This window comes from Marmota marmota, unplaced genomic scaffold (assembly GCF_001458135.2).
Source record: "Marmota marmota marmota unplaced genomic scaffold, marMar, whole genome shotgun sequence".
In the NCBI taxonomy this organism is placed as follows: Eukaryota; Metazoa; Chordata; class Mammalia; order Rodentia; family Sciuridae; genus Marmota; species Marmota marmota.
Window position 1 is genome coordinate 114120 of NW_026006439.1, and position 21934 is coordinate 136053.

The 21934-nt window shown below is 33.7% G+C and overlaps 1 protein-coding gene across 1 annotated transcript in view; it reads right to left on the reverse strand.

Annotated features, from left to right (window-relative positions):
• Positions 1-21934, reverse strand: part of LOC107133529 (ankyrin repeat domain-containing protein 26-like) — a 141868-nt gene that overhangs the window by 38734 nt on the left and 81200 nt on the right. The window contains exons 9-11 of the mRNA XM_048797646.1: positions 18715-18821; positions 17535-17672; positions 15012-15076 (exon numbers count right to left, since the gene is read on the reverse strand). Coding sequence (XP_048653603.1) covers positions 15012-15076; positions 17535-17672; positions 18715-18821 — 310 coding nt within the window. The remainder of the gene's footprint in view (positions 1-15011; positions 15077-17534; positions 17673-18714; positions 18822-21934) is intronic.

Genomic DNA, 21934 nt, shown 5'->3' on the forward strand with positions numbered 1-21934 from the left:
AGTTGGAGCTTAGGAGTCTGATGTGAGTGGGGGAAAATCAGTACATTAGGACAAAAAAGACTGAAAGTGATGTAGACAAGGGGCTAGGGTTGTGGCTCAGTGGTAGAGTGTTGCTAGCATGCATGAGGCACTGATTCAATCTATGTAAAATAAAATAAAGATAACTGTGTCTACCTAAACTAACATTATATATATATACACACACACACACACACACACACACACACACACATACATACACATACACATATGAAAAGTGCTGCAGACAGTCTTGGAATGTAGAATGTGGGACCAGAGGGTCAAGCTATTCTACTCATTAAACTGTGGCATGAAAGTCACCACCGGTCTGCCTGGAATGTACAGAGAGTTGAAGCTGGATACATATTTAAATATCTGCACCAACTCAGACTGGGAATTTAGATCCATGTGTTGGGGCTCAGTCCGATACATAAATCTGGCAGACACCATCCACAAGACATAAACTGAGCCTAGCAAATCAGGAGAATTTCTGGCATGGACAGTATTTCTCCTGGGGGTAATACTAGTCAGATAGGCCAAAGAGAGCCTGTCCTCCTCTCTTCCCTTGACATAGCTGTGCCCAAGACCAGTGGCAGTTGCTTCAAAATCTCAATGAGAAGAAGTGATGGACCTTGGTGCTTGAGGGCAGACCTAAGGAGGTAAGAAAGAACAGTACCCTGAAAAAACAGAACTGGTAAAGTCTGGCTTCCCTGTCCCATGAATGTAGCTCTGGGGAGAAAAGTAGAGTAAAGTCCTAGGTGTGCGTTGACTTATTTATGCCCAGTAACTCCCCATGAAATGAAACACATGGGTCAAAGACAGGACCTCACTGCCTCCCCTGAGAACATATGGTAGAACCTAGCATGACCTATACCCTGGGCATGGAGCTGACAGCACCTTTCACAGCTCCCCATACCATCCCATGGAGAATGGAAACTGAGAGATGGAAAGACACTTTGGAAGAGACGGCAAGCACATACTTTCAGTAACAATCCTGTTTTTTTTTTTTTTTCCTTTTTAGTTTTTGTATGTGTACTGATGGATACATGAAGGACATTCATACACTTGTACATATTTGTTTATGCTTACTCATTTGTACTATTCTGAAACATAGTTATTTTTCCTTACTCTGTTGTTAAGGGTTAAAGTTTTCAATTAGCCTATTTTGGATTGAGTTTGTGTTCTGTTTCAAACCTTTTCTTTCTTTTTGTTTTTACTTCTTTTCTCTTACAAACAGTCAAATTCCATTATTCTCACTTTACTCTTTATTTCTTTTACTTGTTTTTCCTTCTTCCTCATAAACAATACATTGTATATCACTTTGCTTCTGCCCTACTCACATCTTGAAACTGCTAATCCTTTTCTATCACCATTGCTTTTTTCTTCATAATGAAATCTATTTTTAATTTCTCCCAGAACTCTTGGTTTATAAAACTCCACACACAACCACTAATAATAAAGCAACAATTAATACAATTGAAGCTATAGAAAACACCTACTCTTTTATTTTATGAAAGATATAACTCATGATTACTTCCTGTCGTTACTGATATAAATTGATACAGTTATGTTTACTGTGCCAATTAACTTTGTGTGAAAATAAAAATTAAGTATGCAATTTAGTTCTATATTTTTTATGCACAGCTGGTTGCAATTATTTGGCTCCCCCCCAATCTGTGAGCCACAAGATATCTACAGGATCACTAGAAATGCACAGAATAGAAGTTCTGTTGCTAGAGATCCATTTTGATACATGAATAGACACACAAACAATATGAACAAGCAAGGGAACAAAGCATCCCAAACAAACCAGAATGACTCAAAAGCAGATTCCACAAAAACTACAGTGAAGAAAATATCAGAGAAGGAATTTTGAAAGTTTATATTTCAACTGATCTATGAGATAAAAGATAATGTAAAAAGTAAAATCACAGAGAAGACACAAGAAGTAAAATATCAATAATGAAATAGAAGTTCTAAAGAAAAATCATTCAGAAATTTTCAAAATTCAGAAATCAATAAACCAAATTAAAAATGCAATGCAAAGCATTACCAATACACTAGATGACTTAAAGGACAAATATTCGGGTAATAAAGAAGTAGTGCATAATCTTGAAAATAAAGTTCATCATGGAGAAAAGATGTTACCAGACCCTGAACAGAATTTAAAAATATATATATGGGATAATAAGAAAAGGCCAAATTTAAGATTCACTGTGATAGATGAAGGTATTGAATTTCAAAACAAAAAATGAACAATCTTTTCAATGAAATAACTGAAAATTTCCAAAATCTTAAGAATGAAATGAAAAATCAAACACAGGAGGTATATACAACTCCAAATATATAGAATTACAACACTCCTAGCCACAATAGTATGAAAATGCCTAACATACAGAATAAGTATAGAATTTTACTTATAATAGAATTTTAAAACCTGATAGTGAAAAATGGTAGGTCATATTCAGAGGCAAACCGATCCAGAATTCAACTGATTTTCCAAAGACCCTAAAAGCTAGGAGGTCTTTAAATATTATATACTAACCTCTGAAAGAAAACAGATTCTGCATAGAATACTAAATTATATCAGATTTTAATATGAGATAAAAACATCCATAATAAACAAAAGTTAAAAAATCACAACTAGAAAGCTGGCATTATAAAACACACTCAATAAATATTTTATTAAGAAAAAATAAAATATGCAAATAAAAACATACAGAAACTAAAACTAAAAGAAGAGTTAATCAAAGTAGAATCTATTTCAACTTGATAACTAGAAATGAACCAAAATAACAGGAAACATAAATCATCTCTCAATAATAACACTGAATGTTAATGGACTCAACCCATCAACAGACGTACACTGGCAGATTGAATTGGAAAAAAAAGAACCCAACAATAGCGTGTCTCCAAGAGACTCACCTCTTAGAAAAATATATACACAGACTAACTGTGAAAGGATGGGAAAAACATATCATTCACATGGATCTTATAAACAAGGTGTATCTATTTTCATATCTGACATAATGGACTTTGAGCAAAAGTTCATCAGAAGAGATAAAAAATTCCATTTTCATACTGCTTAGTAGAGTAATACAACAGAAAGAAATAACAGTGGTAAATATATATGCTCCAGACTATGAAGCATCTAAGTAATCAAAGAGCTCCTTCTCAATATCGAGAATCAAACAGATCACAACACAATAATATTGGGAACATCACTAGAAAGATCATACCAACAAAAATTAAATATAGAACTAAAATTACAATAAATAATTTAGACTTAACAGAAATGCACAGAATATTTTACTCATCAATGACTGAATACATTTTCTTCTTAGCTGCACAGGGAACATTTTCCAAAATAGACCATATTTTAGTACATAAAGCAACATTTCACAAATACCAAAAATAGAGCTAATACCTTGAACTCTGTCAGACCATAATGGAATAAAACTAGAAATCAACAAGATGAAAATTAAAAAAAAAAAACTAACACTAGGAGACTAAATTCACTATTGAATAATGAACAGATAGATGAACAAATCAGAGTTTAAATAAAAAGTTAAATGTAAATGAGAATAGTGATACAATATATAAAAACCTTTGGGACACTATGAAGGCAGTTCTAAGAGAAATGTTTATAGCATTGAGCCCATACATTAAAAGAACAGAAAGTTACTGAGTGAAATAATCTAACATTATATCTTAAGGACCTAGAGAAAAACACTAAAATCAGCAAAATAAAGGAAATAATAAAAATCAAAATTGAAATTGATAAAATCAAGATGTAAAAACTGAAAAAGAAATGAATCAAAAAATTTTTAAATGAACAGAATTGATAAATATTAACCAAGCTATCAGAGAAAAATGAAAAGTACCAAAACCTATGGTGAAAATGGAAATATCAGCACAGATACCACTCAAACAGAGCATAAATAGAAGCTATTTTTCAAAATCTATACCCCAATAAGCTAGAAAATCTAAAAGACATCAGTAAATTCCAGGAGACATGAGCTACCCAAATTTAACCAGAAGTATATAGAAAATTTAAAGAGATCAATTTCAAATAATAAGAATAAAAGAGTCATCAAGACCCTACCAACAAAGAAAAGCCTAGGACCAGATGGATGCTCAGCCAATTTAAACCTTTAAAGAAGAACCAATACCAATCCTCCTCAAATTATTTCATGAAATTGAAAAAGAGGGAATTCTTCAAATTCATTAAATGAAGCCTATCTCACACTGATACTAAGTTCAGACAAAGATTCATGAAAAAAAAAGAAAAATTCAGACTAGTATCCTTTATGAACATAGATGCAAAAATCCTCAATAAAATACTGCTAAATCGTATACAAAAATAGATTTTAAAAAATAGTGCACATGACCAAGTGGGTTTCATCCCAGGAATGCAACACTGATTCAACAAATGGAAATCAATAAATGTAATTCATCACACAAATAGATACAGAGATGAGAACACTTGATTATCAAAATAGATGCAGCATCTATTTTTTACATAATATCCCATCCATTCATGCTTTAAACACTAGAAAAAACAGGAATGAATGAATCATACCTCAACATTGTAAAAGCTATACATGACACACCGAAGGACAACATAATTATAAATGGAGAACAACTACAGAATTTCTTCTAAAAACTGCAATGTGACAGGGATGCCCACTTTCACTGCTTCTATTAGTACACAATGCAACTCTTAGCAAATACAAAATGTAGAGATAATACTCTGCAATCTATCGGATCATAAATGAATGAAACTCCAGAAGACCAAATTCATGACTGAATGATAAATAGAGAGCTGAACAAATCAAGTCCTTTAATCTCTTGCCAGAGAATTTGGCAAAAGAAAGTAATTAAAGGGATATGAATAGGAAAGGAAGGGCTAAATCGAGCACTGTTTGAAGAAAACGTGATTCTATATTAAGAAAATCCCCTCAAAAAATACTCACTAGAAAGCTTCTAGAACACAAATAAATTCATCAAATTGCAGGATACAAAAGTACCATTCATAAATCAACTTTGTTTCTATACTCCAATAAAAGACGAGCTAAACGAGAAATTAGGAAAATTATCCTATTCAAAATAGCATAAAAAAACACTTGGGAAACAATCTAACAAAAACGGTAAAAGACCTCTACAATGCAAATTACAGAACACTCAAGAAATAAATTGAGGAAGGTCCTAGGATATGGAAAGACTTCCCATGTTCTTGGATAGGCAGAATTAATATTGTCAAAATTACCATACTACCAAAAGTGCTATAAAATTTCAATGCAACTCCCTTCCAGAGCCCAAAGATGTTCTTCACAGAAACAGAAAAAGCAATAATGAAATTTACTTAGATAAACAAGAGAGCCAGAATACCCAAAACAATATCTAGCAAGAAAAATGAAGCAGGAGGTATCACAATATCAGACTTCAAATTACACTACAGAGCTATAAAGACAAAACCAGTATGGTATTGGCAACAAAACAGGTAAGACCACCAATGAAACAGAAGACAGAGACAAACCCACATAAATATAATTACCTCATACTAGACAAAGGCATAAATATCATATACTGGTGCAAAGATAGCCTCTTCTACAAATGGTGCTGAGAAAATTTGAAATCCATATGTAGTAGAATTAAACTGAACACTAATCCTCCCACCATGCACAAAAACTCAACTCAAAGTGGATCAATTACTTAGGTATTAGACCAGAATCCCTGCACTGGATAGAAGAATACGTAGGCCCAAAACTTCAACATATCAGCTCAGGAACTGACTTATTAATAAAATCTCTAAAGCACAAGAAGTTGTTGGTGGGCTTGACCTTGGATCTATATGGAGGAATGCTCATCTTTCTTATTGTGCAGCAGGGATGTCCTAACATACAACACTATGCTTTGGAACAGAGTGTTGTCAGAACACTGGTAAGCACCATTTACCTGCAACTTTGACAAGAAATTACTCCCCAGTTGGTACAAGGCAGTTGCTAGACTCTTGGTGGCAGGACTCCCATAATATTATATGTTGTGTATCCCCTCTGGCCTATCATGACTGCTATATGTAAATTGGAACATAGCCACTATGAAAGCTAGTTTTGCTGCATAATATAGCAGAAACAATTATCTGCAACTGTCTTTGGAGGGATTTCTGTATGCCCTCAAGCTCCCAAGAGTAGATGCTGAAAGGGCAGGCCCCTCAACACAAAGTAAAATCAATTTTTAATAAATGGTGCTCCATCAAACTGAGAAGCTTCTTCACGGCAAAGAGAAAAACCCAGAACATGAAAAGAGAGCCAACACAATAGGAAAAAATACCTTTGCCACCTGCACCTCAGAAAACGCATTAACTTCCAGGATAGATAAAGAAATAATAATAATAATAATAATAATAATAATAATAATAATAATAATAACAACAACAACAACAACAAAAAACAGCTTAAAACTAATAATAACACCATCACCCACCTCCACCCATTTAATAAATGAGCAAAGAAATTCAACAGGCACTTCACAGAAGAAATACAGATGGTCAACAAATGTATGAAAAAAAAATCTACAGAAATTAGAGAAAAGCAGTAAACAGATCAGGGACAGAAAGCTTACAAAGACATTCCAGTGTAGGAGACAGCAAATATGCTCATCTCTTACTTCCAGCTACTTTTTCTATCTTATGTGTGGTACAAACAAAACTTTACTTCCCCTAGGGACAAAAGTGTTGAAAGATGACAACCTTCAGAGTTTATACACTCGTATCCATACCACATGGTCATAGGGAAATACAGAAAGAAGCACTAGGGAGGTAGCAGCAAGTTGTTATGTAGTAATAGCTGACATGATAAAATATTTAAATAGGCTATGAACTCACTCATGCTTTCAGAATGAGCCAAACATTGTCTCTCCATATAGAAGAAATTCTTTCCCACTTCATTAAAACTATAAAACAAAACAAAACAATACAACAACAACAATCGAATAAAAAAAAAAAACAATGTGAATCTTGTGGCATTTACTCTGAGAGCATCTACTGGTAGGGAAAAGGAAAGAACTAAGTGGTTAGTGCTTAGAAAGAAGGAGCTCTGGCTTCAATCCCAACAGTGAAATAAATAATGATGATGATGCTGACAATGATGGTGATGATGATGATGATGATGATGTGGAGGAGGAGGAGTACAAAAGACTTGTACTGTTAAAATTATATAGACTGAGTATTCACCACTCAAAAGAAGAGGAGTATTTCAATTCATGCATTCTATTCACATTCTAGTCTTATTTCACATGGCAAGGTAGATGTAAAAGACCTTTTGATGACAATTTTATAAACTATGACTTTTTAAAAAATATTTTTTAGTTGTAGTTGGACACAATTTCTTTATTTATTTTTATGTGGTGCTGAGGATCAAATCCAGTGTTTATCATGTGCTAAGTGAGTACTATACTACTGAGCCACAACCCCAGCCCAAACTATGATTTATTGAGACTTTTAAATTCCATAAAGAAGAGTTTATCTGGTCCCAGGAGAACAGGATGGTCCATTTAGTACTGTGTTATACAATATGATGTCAATTTTCTCAATCCTCCTCATAAGTGGAAGATGTTTATAGACTCCACACTTCTTCAGCATGCAATCTATATGCCCTATACTGATGTAAAAAAGTACTAAAAGTGGAAGACAACAGCTTTAAATGTAGCCCACTCACAGAGAATGTGCCTCAATTTCATGATGTTATGGATTCAATCACTGGCACCACAAAAGCCCTGAGATCTATTTTTTTTCAAATATATTTTTCCCTTTCCTTTTTAATTGTTACCTGAATGATTCATGGACATTTATACATATTCATAATTCTTTTTCAAATTTGTAGTTTTTTTTTTTTTTGGTACTGGGGATTGAACTTGGGGATATTCAACAACTGAGCCACATCCCATCCCTGCTTTGTATTTTATGGAGAAAGGGTCTCACTGTGTTGCTTAGCACCTAGCCATTGCTGAGGCTGGCTTTGAACTCAGAATTCTCCTGTCTCAGCCTCCCAAGCTGCTGGGATTATAGGTTTGTACCACTGAACCCAGAGATTTCTAGCATTATTGAAGCAACTTATTTTTCATAGATCAATATTTTGACCTACCAATAAAGAAAAGTCCACAACTAGATAAATTCTCTGGCAATTCCTACCAAACCCTTAAAGAAGAACTAACACCAATACTCCTCAAATCATTCCATAAAATAGAAAAGGATGAAACACTTCCAAACTCATTCTATGAAGGAAGAATAACCCTGATACCAAAACCAGACAGAGATACATCAAAGAAATAAAACTTTGGACAAATATCCCCGATGAACATACATGCATCAACTCTTAATGAAATACTGAAAAAAAAAACTACATATAAAAACATTTTAAAAACATAGTGCACCATGATCAAGTTGGGTTCATCTCAGGGACATAAGGTTGGTTCAACCTATGGAAATCAAAACAGAATTCATTAATATACTTAAAAACATAATTATCTCAATAGTTGAAGAAAGAGCATTTGACAGAATACAGCATCCATTCATGTTCAAAATGGTAGAAAAACTAGGGATAATATGAATGTAACTGAACATTTTAAAAGCTCTATACCAAAAAAACCCAAGACTAACATGATTCCAAATGGAAAAAATGAAACATTCTTTCTAAAAACTAGAAAAAGACAAGGGTGCCCTCTTTCACCACTTCTATTCAACATATGAATATTGAAATTCTAACCAGGGCAGTTTGGAAAAAGAGATTAAAGGGATATGAATATGAAAAGAAGAGCTCAAAATATCCCTATTTGCTGACAACAATATTTTATATGTAGAAGACACAAAACTACAAAACAAAATTTTTAAAACTCATAATCACACTCAGCATAGTAGCAAGATATAGAATTAACACTCATAAATCAATTATGATCCTGTACACAAATTATGCATCAGCTGATGAATCACAATGGATTCAAAAAAAATTTAAAAAATAAAATAATCAGGAAACAATCAAAGAAGTGAAAGACTTCTATTATGAACATTACCAAACACTAAAGAAAGAAATTGAAGAAGACCGTAGAAGATGGAATATTTCAAATGTTCATGGATTGGCAGAATTAATGTTACCAAAATTGACATACTACCAAAATGCTATAGTTTTAATGCAACTCCTATTAAAATGTCAATGATATTTCACAATGAAATAGAAAAAGCAGTCATAAAATTCACTTGGAAAAACAAGAGGCCCAGAATATTCAAAATAATCCTTAGTGGAAAAAAAAGTGAAGGAGACAGCAGACATCACAAGATCCGATCTCAAATTATACTACAGTGCTACAAAAATGGCAAGGGATTGGCACCAAAACAGGCAAAATGTCCAATGGAACAGAAAAGACATCACAAAGACAAAAATCACATACATATTGTCTTGTTAATCTAGACAAAGGCACCAACAACATACATTGAAAGAAAAGACAGCCTCTTAAACAAATGGTACTGAGAAAAATGGAAATATGAATGTGGCAGAATCAAACTGAACCCCTATCCCTATCCCTGCACAAAACTCAATTCAAAGTACATCAAGGAACTAGGCATTAAACCAGACATCCTGTACCCACTAGAAGAAAATATAGGCCCAACTTTCCATCATCTTGTCTTAGGAACTGACTTTCTCAACAAGACTTCTAAATTGCAACAAATAAAATCAAGAATCAATAAATGGGAAGGTAACAAAGTAAAAAAGCTTTCTCACAGGAAAGAAAATTATCAAGAACATGAACAGAGAACCTACAAAATGGGAGAAAATCTTTACCACCTACACCTCAGAACATTAGTCTTCTGGATATAAAAAGAATTCAAAACAAACCAGCACAGAAGGCTGAAAGAGGAGGATCAAGAGTTCAAATCCAGCTTCATCAATGGTGAGGCACTGAGCAACTCTATGTCTAAATAAAATGCAAAACAGAGCTGGGTATGGGGCTCAGTGTTAGAGAACTAGCCTTGCAGGTGTAAGACCATGGGTTTGACCTTCAGCACTACATAAAAATAAATAAATAAATAATAAACAAGTAAATAAGTAAATTGTGTCCATCTACAACAAAAATAATAAAAATAAAATAAAATAAAAATAAAACATAGGGCTGGGGATGTGGCTCAGTGGTTGAATGCCCCTGAGTTGAATCCCGACTACTTGCCCCCAAGAAAATAAAATCAAAAAACTTGACACACACACACACACACACACACACACCCCAATATAGTTATTATTCTCTTCTAGTGGTCATAAGATGTCAATACATGTGCAAAGGATCTGAAACTGGTAGTTCACAGAACAAGAAATACAATTGGTGACCAAATATATTTTTTAAATGCTCAATATTCAACCAGCAGTGTATGAGGGCATCCTCACCAGCACTTGTTGTTGTTTGTCTTCATCATGGCTGCCATTCTTACTGGAGTGTGATAGTATCTTTGGGTAGTTTTAAATTGCATTTCTCTGATTGCTAGAGATGGTGAGCATTTTTTCATATATTTATTGATTGATTGTATATCCTCTTCTGAGAAGTGTCTGTTCAGGTCCTTGGCCCATTTGTTGATTGGATTATGTGTGTGTGTGTGTGTGTGTGTGTGTGTTTAGCTTTTTGAGTTCTTTGTATACCCTAGAGATTAGAGCTCTATCTGATGTGTGAGGGGTAAAAATTTGTTCACAGGATGTAGGCTCCCTATTCACCTCACATATTATTTCTCTTGCTGAGAAAAAAACTTTTTAGTTTGAATTCATCCCATTTGTTAATTCTTGGTTTTAACTCTTGTGCTATAAGCATCTTATTAAGGAAGTTGGGGCCTAGCCCCACATGAGGAAGATTAGGGCCTACGTTTTCTTCCATTAGATGTAGAATCTCTGGTTTAATTCCTAGACCCTTGATCCATTTTGAGTTAATTTTTGTGCATGGTGAGAGACAGGGATTCAATTTCATTTTGTTGCATATGGATTTCCAGTTTTCCCAACACCATTTGTTGAGGATGCTATCTTTTCTCCAGTGCATGCTTTTAGCACCTTTGTCTAATATAAGGTAGTTGTAGTTTTGTGGGTTAGTCTCTGTGTCCTCTATCCTGTACCATTGGTCCACCAGCCTGTTTTGGTGCCAGTACCATGCCGTTTTTGTTACTATTGCTCTGTATTATAGTTGAAGATCTGGTACAGTGATACCATCTGTTTCACTCTTCCTGCTTAGAATTGCTTTTGCTATTCTGGGTCTCTTATATTTCCAGATGAATTTCATAATTGCTTTTTCTATTTCTGTGAGGAATGTCATTGGGATTTTGATCAGAATTGAACTGCTGGTGGGATTGCAAATTGGTGCAGCCAATTTGGAAAGCAGTATGGAAATTCCTTGGAAAACTGGGAATGTAACCACCATTTGAACCAGCTATTCCTCTTCTAGGACTATACCCAAAAAACCTAAAAACAGCATACTACAGGGACTCAGCCACATCAATGTTTATAGTAGCACAATCACAATAACTAGACTGTAGAGCCAACCTAGATGCCCTTCAATGGATGAATGGATAAAAATGTGTAGCATATATACACAATGGAATATTACTCAGCACTAAAAAAATAATAAGATCATGGCATTTGCAGAGAAAAGGATGGCATTAGAGCAGATTATGGTAAGTGAATTTATCCAGTCCCCAAAAAACAAATGCCAAATGGCTTCTCTGATATAAGGGGGGTGACTCAAAATGGGGAAGAGAGGAAGAGCATGGGAAGAAGATTACCAATACACAGGGAAGAGGGGTGGGAGGGAAAGGGAGGGAGAAAGGGAATTGCATGGATGGTGGAAGGAGAGCCTCATTGTTATACAAACTACATGTATGAAGATGTGAGAAAAAAAAGAATAGTGCTACCTTAGATTAATTAGAGAGAAGTGATGGGAGGGGAGAGGAGAGGTTGGAAAGATAGGAAGGATAGTAGAATGAAATAGACATTATTGGTGTATATATGTGAATGCATGATCAATGTGAATCTACAACCTGAATACTCAGAAAAACGAGATATTGTATCTCATGTGGTTCAAATGTATGATATGTCAAGGTCATTGTACTGTCATGTGTAACTAACTAAAACAAATAAAAATAAAAAACGAATTGTAGTGCAAAAAAGTACATGTAAAATGGCATAAATTGACATAAACATACTTTATATTCAGAGATAAAATTGTGCTTTATATGTGTAATAAGGATTGTAGTGCATTCCACTGTTGTCATGCACTTAAAAAATTATAAAATCAATAAAAAGTAGAAAAAAATGCAAAAATGCTCAATTTCTCTAGAAATTAGAAAATGCAAATTAAAACTACATTGATATTCCATTCTCAGTCCAGTCAAAATAGCAATTATCAAGAATACAAGTAACAATAAATGCTGGAGAGAATGTGAGAAAAAAGTTACACTCATACTTTGCTAGTGAGACTGCAAATTGGTGCAAGTACTCTGGAAAACAGTATGGAGATTCCTCTGAAAATTTGGAATGGAAACACCATTCAACCAGTTATCACCCCAGTTGAATCTTGATTTTATTTGTTGCAATTTAGAAGTCTTGTTGAGGAAATCAGTTCCTAAGTTGACATGATGGAGAGTTGGGCATATATATATATATCTATATCCAAAGGACTTTAAATCAATATACTACAGTGACACAGCCACATCAATGTCTACAGCAGCCCAATTCACAATATTTAAGCTAAGGAAACAACCTAGGTGAGCTTCAACAGATGAAAGGTTAAAGAAAATGTGGTACATATACACAATGGAGTATTTCTCATCCATAAAGAAGAATGAAATTTATGGCATTTGCAGGTAAATGGATGGCACTTGAGACTATTATACTTAGTGAAATAAGCCAATACCAAAAAACCAAAGGCCAAAAGTTCTCTCTGATCCTAAATAGAATCAAATGTAGCCCATGTATGTAAAAAATACACTCTACTGTCATACATATCTAAAAAAATAAAATAAAACCTGGTGCTGAAAAAAAACTAAAAATAAGAACAGAGATTAAAAAGCTTTAACCTAACACACACATTTAGTAATGGAAAGAGATGACTAAAATTCAGTGGTCTGGACACACTAAAGCAAGACTAGAAATAAACGAAGAAACTTTTACAGAATTATGCAAGTTTGAGATCTTCATTTATGCAGGTTCTCACCCTAGGTATCTCCCATATATTTACAGACACCATATTATTGACAAGTATGGAGGAACCACCACAGAAAATGCATTTCAGATACTCTACTGCCTATATCACTATTTCACTAACATGACTCCACTCTCACAACACTGGCAAAGAAAGTTGTTACTTAACAGTGCAAGCTATCACCACTCAGGAGTCACAGATAAGACAAAGGAAACTACACTAGAGACACCATTTGGAAAATAATTCAACATCACACATTTAACCAATAGCATAAGACACATCATCCAGGGAAAACAGTTTCCTAAGCAGACACTCAAATAAACGTGGAAAAGATATATATCCCTGAAGATGTACAAATTTCAATATAGAAATATAAGAAAGATAAAAAGCAAGGTAGCATGACTGTTTCATAGTTAATAACCCTAGAAACTATTTCCAAAGATAATGCGATATACAAAAATGCCAGAATAAAATTCAAAAAAAATGTTAAAGTAGTGAATTAATTCAAAGATGAAGCAAAGAAAAACTGCGTAGATTAAGGAAAACAATGCAGGGCATGAAAGAACAATTCAATACAGATTCTGAAAAAGAATCAATCAGAAATCTTGGAAACAAAGAGCTCAATATCTCAAATTAATATATCCAGATGAAGTTAGACCCATAGACTAGATCAAGTGAAAGAAAAAAATACCAGAGCTTGAAGTTGATGATGAAATATCACATTCAGACAATATCAACAACAATCAAAATAATATTAAATAAATTACAAAACCACTAGACACAATCCATAGACTACTTTTATGAATCACTGGTACACATAATGGAGAAGAGGTACAGGCTACAGACAATGAAAGCTTTCTCAGTGAATAAAAGAAACTATTTCTTATATCTTGTGAAAGTTATGGACATCCAGGTATAAGATTTTAGAATACCAAATGGAAATGGCCTGAAAAGAACTTCTCCAAATCATAGTCTATAAAATTACCAAAGGTACACTGAAATCTATAATAAGGGCCAAAGCAATTATAAACACATCAGAAAAATATTAGGTTTCTGAGTAGAAATTTTAAGGCCCAGGAAATGGTATATTTCAAACCCCAAATAAAAATGTTAAAAAAAGAAACAAAGACAATAATTGTAAAAGGGATAGAAAGGGTGGTCATCATGTTAAGGTGAAAAAATCAGAAACAAAACCCCAATTATCACATTCTCTCCCTAACATGTAGAATCTGGGAAGAAAATAAGAATGACTAGAAAATGATGGAGGGAACATTAAGGAAGAGGGAAGGTAACTGGGGATGAAAAAAGGGAGTAGAGGGGAAAATGGAAGTACGGAGAGTGGTCAGGATTCAAGTATTGTATATGTGTGTATAGAAATATCACTGTGAAATTCATAATGTAGGAACTCAATAGGAGCTGATATTAACAGTTGACAAGAACACCTGGTTTTATAACAAGTCCAATCTGCTATCATGTGACCATATACGAAACAGAATGTCTAATTTAAAAATATTCTTACTTCTGCAAAGACATAAAATTTCAGGGTCAAAATTAATGTAAAATTTCTTCAGACAATATCATTTAGATGATAAATTTCTTATAGTTAATAATTAAGATATTCTGGATTCTGTATGAGCAAGAAAGATATAAAAAATATGAATGGAATTTGAACATTTATTTTTTTCCACTCTTCTTTTGTGATCAAACTTTCTTACTCTTATTTACACACGGCATGAACACCAAGAGAATCTCATTTTTTTAAGTCTTACCTGGATTGAAATTTACTGATGTTCTAGATTGTGCTTTCATGTATTGAAGAATTAGATTCCTGTTTCTATATTTGAAAAAAGTAATAAAATTGGTATTTTAATACTCATGTGAAAACACTGACCAAATATAATTCAATACTTAATAATGTTTTAGATCTAGTATCAGAACTTTTTCATATGCTCTCCTAATCTGTATGCCCTATAAACATTTTGTTAACTTGAAAATTATTTATACAATGTTTGTTCTTTTCTGTTTTTTGAGATGGTATTTCATGATGATGATCAGGCTGATCTTAAATACCTGGGCTCAAGCAATTGTCCTGCCTCAGGCTCTTAAGTCGCTGGAGTAAATGCATGTGTCACTGCACCCATAGCTTGTAATTAAAGAAGAAAAAAGATGAAATGATCATGAATTGAGAACAAGACAGGTAAATATATTAACTAGTGTAGCTTGAACTCAGAAAATGTCCTGTCTCTGTAAAAAATAGTTTTTTGTTCTTGCACAACTTCTTTCTCTTAGGCTTAAGGCCTTCTAAAAAATAAGGGTTGTATCACTTTAGTTCACCAGGTTGTTATGGAGATTTACTAAGATAATATTGAAACATGTTAAGCAAAATAGTAAAATAATGGCATACTTAACTACTTACAATCTCAACTAGAACTAATGTGTATTTTTCATAGGTTCTAATATTCAAAAGTTAAAATTATTTTTAAAAATGCTTGAGTCCTAATTTTCATGATCAATTGGGCTCTTCTTTGTGCTTTATAACTCAGAGAAAAATCAACAATTAATTTATAACTCTATTTATAAATATCTCCTTAAATTAGAGAATATAATCATCCCCTTCTGTGGGACAAATCAATAATAACAAAGGCGAGAAATTAACAAATGCCAAAAACTTGGACTACTACTATTTCTTCTCTACCTAGTTGAACAAAATCAGCAGACAAGTGTAGCTACATTTCCATGTTGATCTCCAACTGACTTGGAACACAAAATTTTCTTTAACACAATGGATACTGAGGAGTCATGTTGGGGCTTAGCTCTCTTAGATTCAATGAATCTGCTTAATCTATTCCTTTTGAGGCAAACCTTAATAAATGCTGAAAACTTTAGACAGCAATTCCAACAGATTGGAAATTTTCCATTACTTGGGAAAATTACTAGAAGTGTCAATCTAAAGTTGGCACTCACCATGGAAAACAGTGATGTGGAACCCCCTGCAGTCAAAGGAAATCTATTTCAAGGGATGGAAGGATTTGGGGCACAGAACTGTTAGCCAAGATGACAGAAAACTCTGATCTCTTCCAGAGATTACTTGAAGCTTTACTTGAAGCTTTCTAATAGATTTGAATGATTTTAATTTTATGAAAGAAAAGACAAAGTCCTAAAAGGATAATGCACCACAAAGGGCAAGGCTAATATGGGGATTCCACATAAGGTTCCTAAAAGGGGGACAGGGTCAGAGTGCTTAGTATTTGTTGGCCAAAGCTAGAGGCCAAGCTGTCAAAGCAGAGTGCTTCTGCTTGGAAACAACTGTTGAATAAAAAAGCATGAGTACATAAGAATTAAAAAGAGTGCTGTAACTATTGAGTCTCAGTGTAGGTTACCATGAAGACTCAGGGATTGGATCAGTCAGGATATTTTGAAATAAAAGCTATTCACTACCAGACTGCAGGTCCAGGTCTGACAGAAACACCACAGCCACAGAACTGACAGAGACAAAGGAACAATTTAAAAATCTATTTATTTTCCTCCATCTGACTACAGAATTATCTTCCTTACACTTCAAGGATATTATTAGGTCCTTAATAAATTAAAGGGGGATGGTAGAATACCTAACTTCAGCTAAACAGGGAATTTCAAGACCCAAATAGCAAATTATAAAATCATAGGTGTGATACTATCTGTACCTGTGAGGAGGGGTTATGCTTGAAATGAATTGGGTAATGCTGGAAACCCTAAGGATAAAGGTTTACAAAGTCCTAAGATATTAGCTAGTGGTATATATCTCAGTGGTAGGAAAATTTCCCAGCATGCATGAGAAGAAAAAGAAAGGAGATGGGAAGAGAGAGGAGAGAACAAACCTTGAAGGTGACTCATGCACACATCACTACTTATTTTTTTTTAAGTAACTAATCCATTTAAATTATGTATATATGACAGTAGAGTGTAATTTGATTCATTGGACACAACTGCAACAACTTTCATTTTTGATTTCACAGGATGTACCATTGCACCATATATACAGTCATACCTGTACCAAGGTAATAATGTCTATCTCACTCCACCATCTTTCTTGCCTCCATTACCCCTCCCCATCCTTCTCTTTGCCCAATCAAAGTATCATCACTGCTTCTTGGCTAGACTTTGAAGGGTTTCTGACTAATGAAATGTCCTAACTCACTACGGTTCCATACATAGTTATGCTATGAAATCTCACCTCATATGGAAGATGCAACAGGTGTAACTACTGTGGATATACATCTAATGTTGATTAGTATTGTAATGTAAATACTTACGCAGTATTTCCACTAGCAATGGCATAAGACAAGGCAATCTCTCCACAATTATCTGAAGCAGACACATTAACACCACATTGAAGAAGCAGCTCAGCTATTTGTGTTGATTTATGTTCCACAGCCAACATGAGGGCTGTTCTAAAATAAGAAAGATAACTTCAAATTTAGGTATTTTAATAAGTTTAGTTAAAAAGCCATTGTAATACATTTTACCAATTTGACATCTATCTTTACATACACTAACAGACACATACATCTTGGAAGATCAAATCTTTATCTTTCTAAATCATTTGTAAGTCTAAAAGGAAAACAAACACATAAAAAATAAATCACGTGTCCCAAAAGGGGAGAGTTACAAACTTAAAATCCTTCAATGAACATTAATTATGATGAGGTCATTCATCTGGAGTTGGCAAAGATTTCAATGAATAAAGCTCCATTTCTTTCTTAGGGTGATGTAATATATTGTAACTCACAGTCAGCCAAAGGTCAAGGAGTAAAAAAAAGTATTTGCAGGTATAACATAATAACGGTAGCACTGGTGATAATAATAATAATTGTTGCTTCAGTCATTCACTCTGAGAAGCATTTGCCAGGCATTGAAATCAATGCTACACGTATAATCTTGCAACCAGATTTCAAGCATATGTTACACTATTTTTCATTATAAATGTTCAAAATTTTTTAAGACTAATTAGATGTCACTTAGGAAAAATCTGAAATCAATATTCTACAAATTAAGTAATTTAAAGCAAATAGTCATATAAAGGAAAAAATAATTTTCAATGTCTATTTATACTCAACACAGCATTTCCAAAAGAAAATTATACCAGGAGAAGACGAAACATTACAGAAAATTTAAAAAGTTCAATACTGAATAAAAGCACAAACTAAAAGTCTATATTTTACAAAACTAACATGAAAACTCTAGCTAACACAATGTGATCAACAAAATCAAATAGTAATCATCAGCCAATAATTATAAGGGCATATGAATTATACTACATACTTTTATTTGTGTTGCTCAGTTTGAATAATTGCTTTTCTCCTTAATTTTAGTTTATGTTCATAAATTTCACTCTATTCCAATGATTATACCATTCCCATTAATTTAATATTTTTAACTTGAGTGATTTTACTACAATATTAAACTTTTTCCAAAAAATATAAAGTACTATACCTTCCATTATCATCAACTGCATGTATGTTTGCTTTATTCTTAATAAAAAATTCTACCATCATCTGTCTGTTTTTCTTTATGGCGAGTAAAAGTGGTGTTTGGCCACTCTGAAAAACAACAAATATAGTTTATTCACAAAATTACTACTTTTCAACTGAAGTTAACCTTACAAAATACTGTATGAACATAAGCATATAATAATAATGTAAATTAAGAGTAGCCACTCTCCTCTCTTCCCATTCTGCTTCTATAAATGCTGCTCTTTCATTTTGAGATGCCTCTCCTCTGCCTAGAGTGGCCACATGAACTCCAGCATTTCTAAAACTGCTTCATACATTTACTGTTTCCATGGATCTCTGCCGCTGTCAAGCATTCATCATGGCATCTTGGAGTTATGTAACATGCACCCTCCTCAACCAAGAGCATCTTGAGGACATAAACTGTATTTTATATCCCAATAGCTCCATTCTCTAATACATATTAGTAAAGGATATAAGTATTATATTTCATTAACAAGCCAAATTCTCAACTCACTAGTAGGGTGTATCAATCATATTCTGAAGAACGTCTACTTTTCCTGAAATACCAAGCTGCATAGAAAAGATTCCTTGCTTTACTGTTAGAGAAAATTTACACAACTGTGCATTGTATGTCCAGTAGTACAGAAATAGCCTTACCATTGCTTAACACCTACTTGACACCGATTTTTCATTGTAGATATTCACATGTGAACAATTGAAGTTACAGGAATATATTTCTGAGAGCTTTCCAGCAACATGGAACTTTTCTCCATGTTATACAAGTCCACTTGATTCTTTTTTATTTATAAAATCAGAATCCCAGATTCCAATGTAAGGAATTTCTGCTTAAAACTGATAGAGTCTGAGTAAACTATCTTGCTTTTTCATAATTGTTCCTGTGTCTTCTCTTATTATAAGATGAAAGATATTTATCTTACATGTCAGAAAGGTCAATACAAAAATATATTATTTTTATGCAACTGGAGAAAATTTTGCCAACTAATCCACTGAGAGGGGATTAACAAAGAGAAATAACCAACTCAAAAAAAAAAAAAACTAACACAGAGCTGGGATTATGGTTCAGAGGTAGAGCACTCACCTAGCACATGTGAGGTGCTGGGTTTGATCCTCAGCAGCACATAAAATAAATAAAATCAATGTATTGTGTCCAATAACAATTAAAACATAAATATTTTTAAAAACTCCAAACAAACAAAAAAAACCACCCAGTCAATAACTGAGCAAAAGAACTAAACAGAAATTTCTCAAAAGAAACACAAATGTCCAAACTATATATGAAAAAGTCTTCTACATCTCTAGCAATTATGTTAATGCAAAAAAAAACTACACTAAGACTCTATCTTACTCCAGCCACAATGGTAATTATCAAGAACACAGACAGTAATATATACTGGTAAGAATGTGGGGCTGGGGATGTGGCTCAAGCAGTAGCTCGCTCGCCAGGCATGCGTGTGGCCTGGGTTCAATCCTCAGGACCACAAACAAAGATGTTGTGTCCGCTGAAAACTAAAAAAAAATAATAATAATAAATATTAAAATTCATTCTCTCTCTCTCTCTCTCTCTCTCTCTCTCTCTCTCTCTCTCTCCCCCCCTCCCTCCCCCTGGTTTAAAAAAAAAAAAAGAATGTGGGGGTAAGGCACACGTTTACACTGTTGGTGGGACTACATACTAGTACAACCACCCTGGAAAACAGTTTGGAGGTTCCCCAAAATCTAAGAAGGGAACCACAACATGAAACAGCTATCCCATGCCTCAGTATTTTCCCAAAATTAGTAAAACAAAATTTTACGTGTAACTGTATATTAATACAGTCACATGTGTGTTTACAGTAGCACAATTCACAACAGGTAAATTAAGAAATTAACCCAAGTACCTGTGAATGGATGAAAGGATTAAGAAATTGTGGTGCATACATACATACAACGGAGTATTACTCAGCCATAAAAATACATTATGTCATTTGTTGGTAAATGAGTTGGTATCCAAGAATATCATGCTAAGTGAAATAAGTCAAATAAGAAACTCAAAGGTCAAAAGTTTCATATGTGGAAGCTGGAGTTAATTAAAGAAAAAGAAATGAAGAACAGAATATCAAAAGATGTAAAGAAGATCATTAGTGTAGAAAAAGAAGATTGAGAAACACAGAGAGAATGAAAAAGGGAAGGCAATGAAAAAGGAAATCTTTAAAATTCATGTTATATGCATACATAAATATACCACAGGGAATTGCACCCTTATGTATAAGTAAAAAGAATCAACCAAATTAAATAAATAGGTGAAAGGAGGTCCAGGAGAATAGGAGGGGGAGAATGGAGGAGGAGGGCTAGACAGATGGAAAAGAGGGAATCAAGGACTCAACTGGAATTCCAAGCATGTAAGATTTTGGGGGAATGAATTCAACTACTATGTAAAACTATAAACTCTTAAGAAAAATAACATTGAAAATGTATTCTCACTTGTAATGACAATCCTGGTAACATAATGCTTTGCTTATTTTCCAAAATTCTTTTTACTCTCATCCACTTTAATTGCTACTTAAAGTTACTTATAATTTTAGGCAAAATTTAATTCAGAAATTTTGTGTATCAACAAGATTTATGCTGATCTACACAGATTACTTGTAGCATCATGAAAGATACTAAACATTTGCATTTTTAAGGAACAAAGCTGAAGACTGATACATAGTACAGCTGGCGAAATCCATGAGTTATCTACTTCTAGCAATAATTTACCCATTCTAGCAATGAGTGACCTAATCAGCCTTTCAAAAATTCCAGTGGGAACATGATTTTTATAGTATATATAGAGAAAACTATTTAACTGCCAAATTCTAAATTCAAAAATTTAATCCCATTTCAAAGAGATTCATAATATATTATGTAGTCCATATTCTTGTATATCAGTAGAAACCACCATGAAATCTTTATCACACTATATTAAAAAAGAGGAGTTGTAACTTCATTTATAGAGGAAAAGTAGGTGATTGGAGTAAGTGCTGCAGTTGCCAGTAGCAAACTGAAGAACATGTGTGCCCAGCATGTGGGAGGCAAACCATGTACACCACACCACACAGTACTATGGCTTAAGGGGACTGCATCAGGTTCCTTCACAGAAGCTTGAAGTTCAGATTTCTGCATCAACTGATTGAGGCAAACTAAATACACACATGAGCTACAAA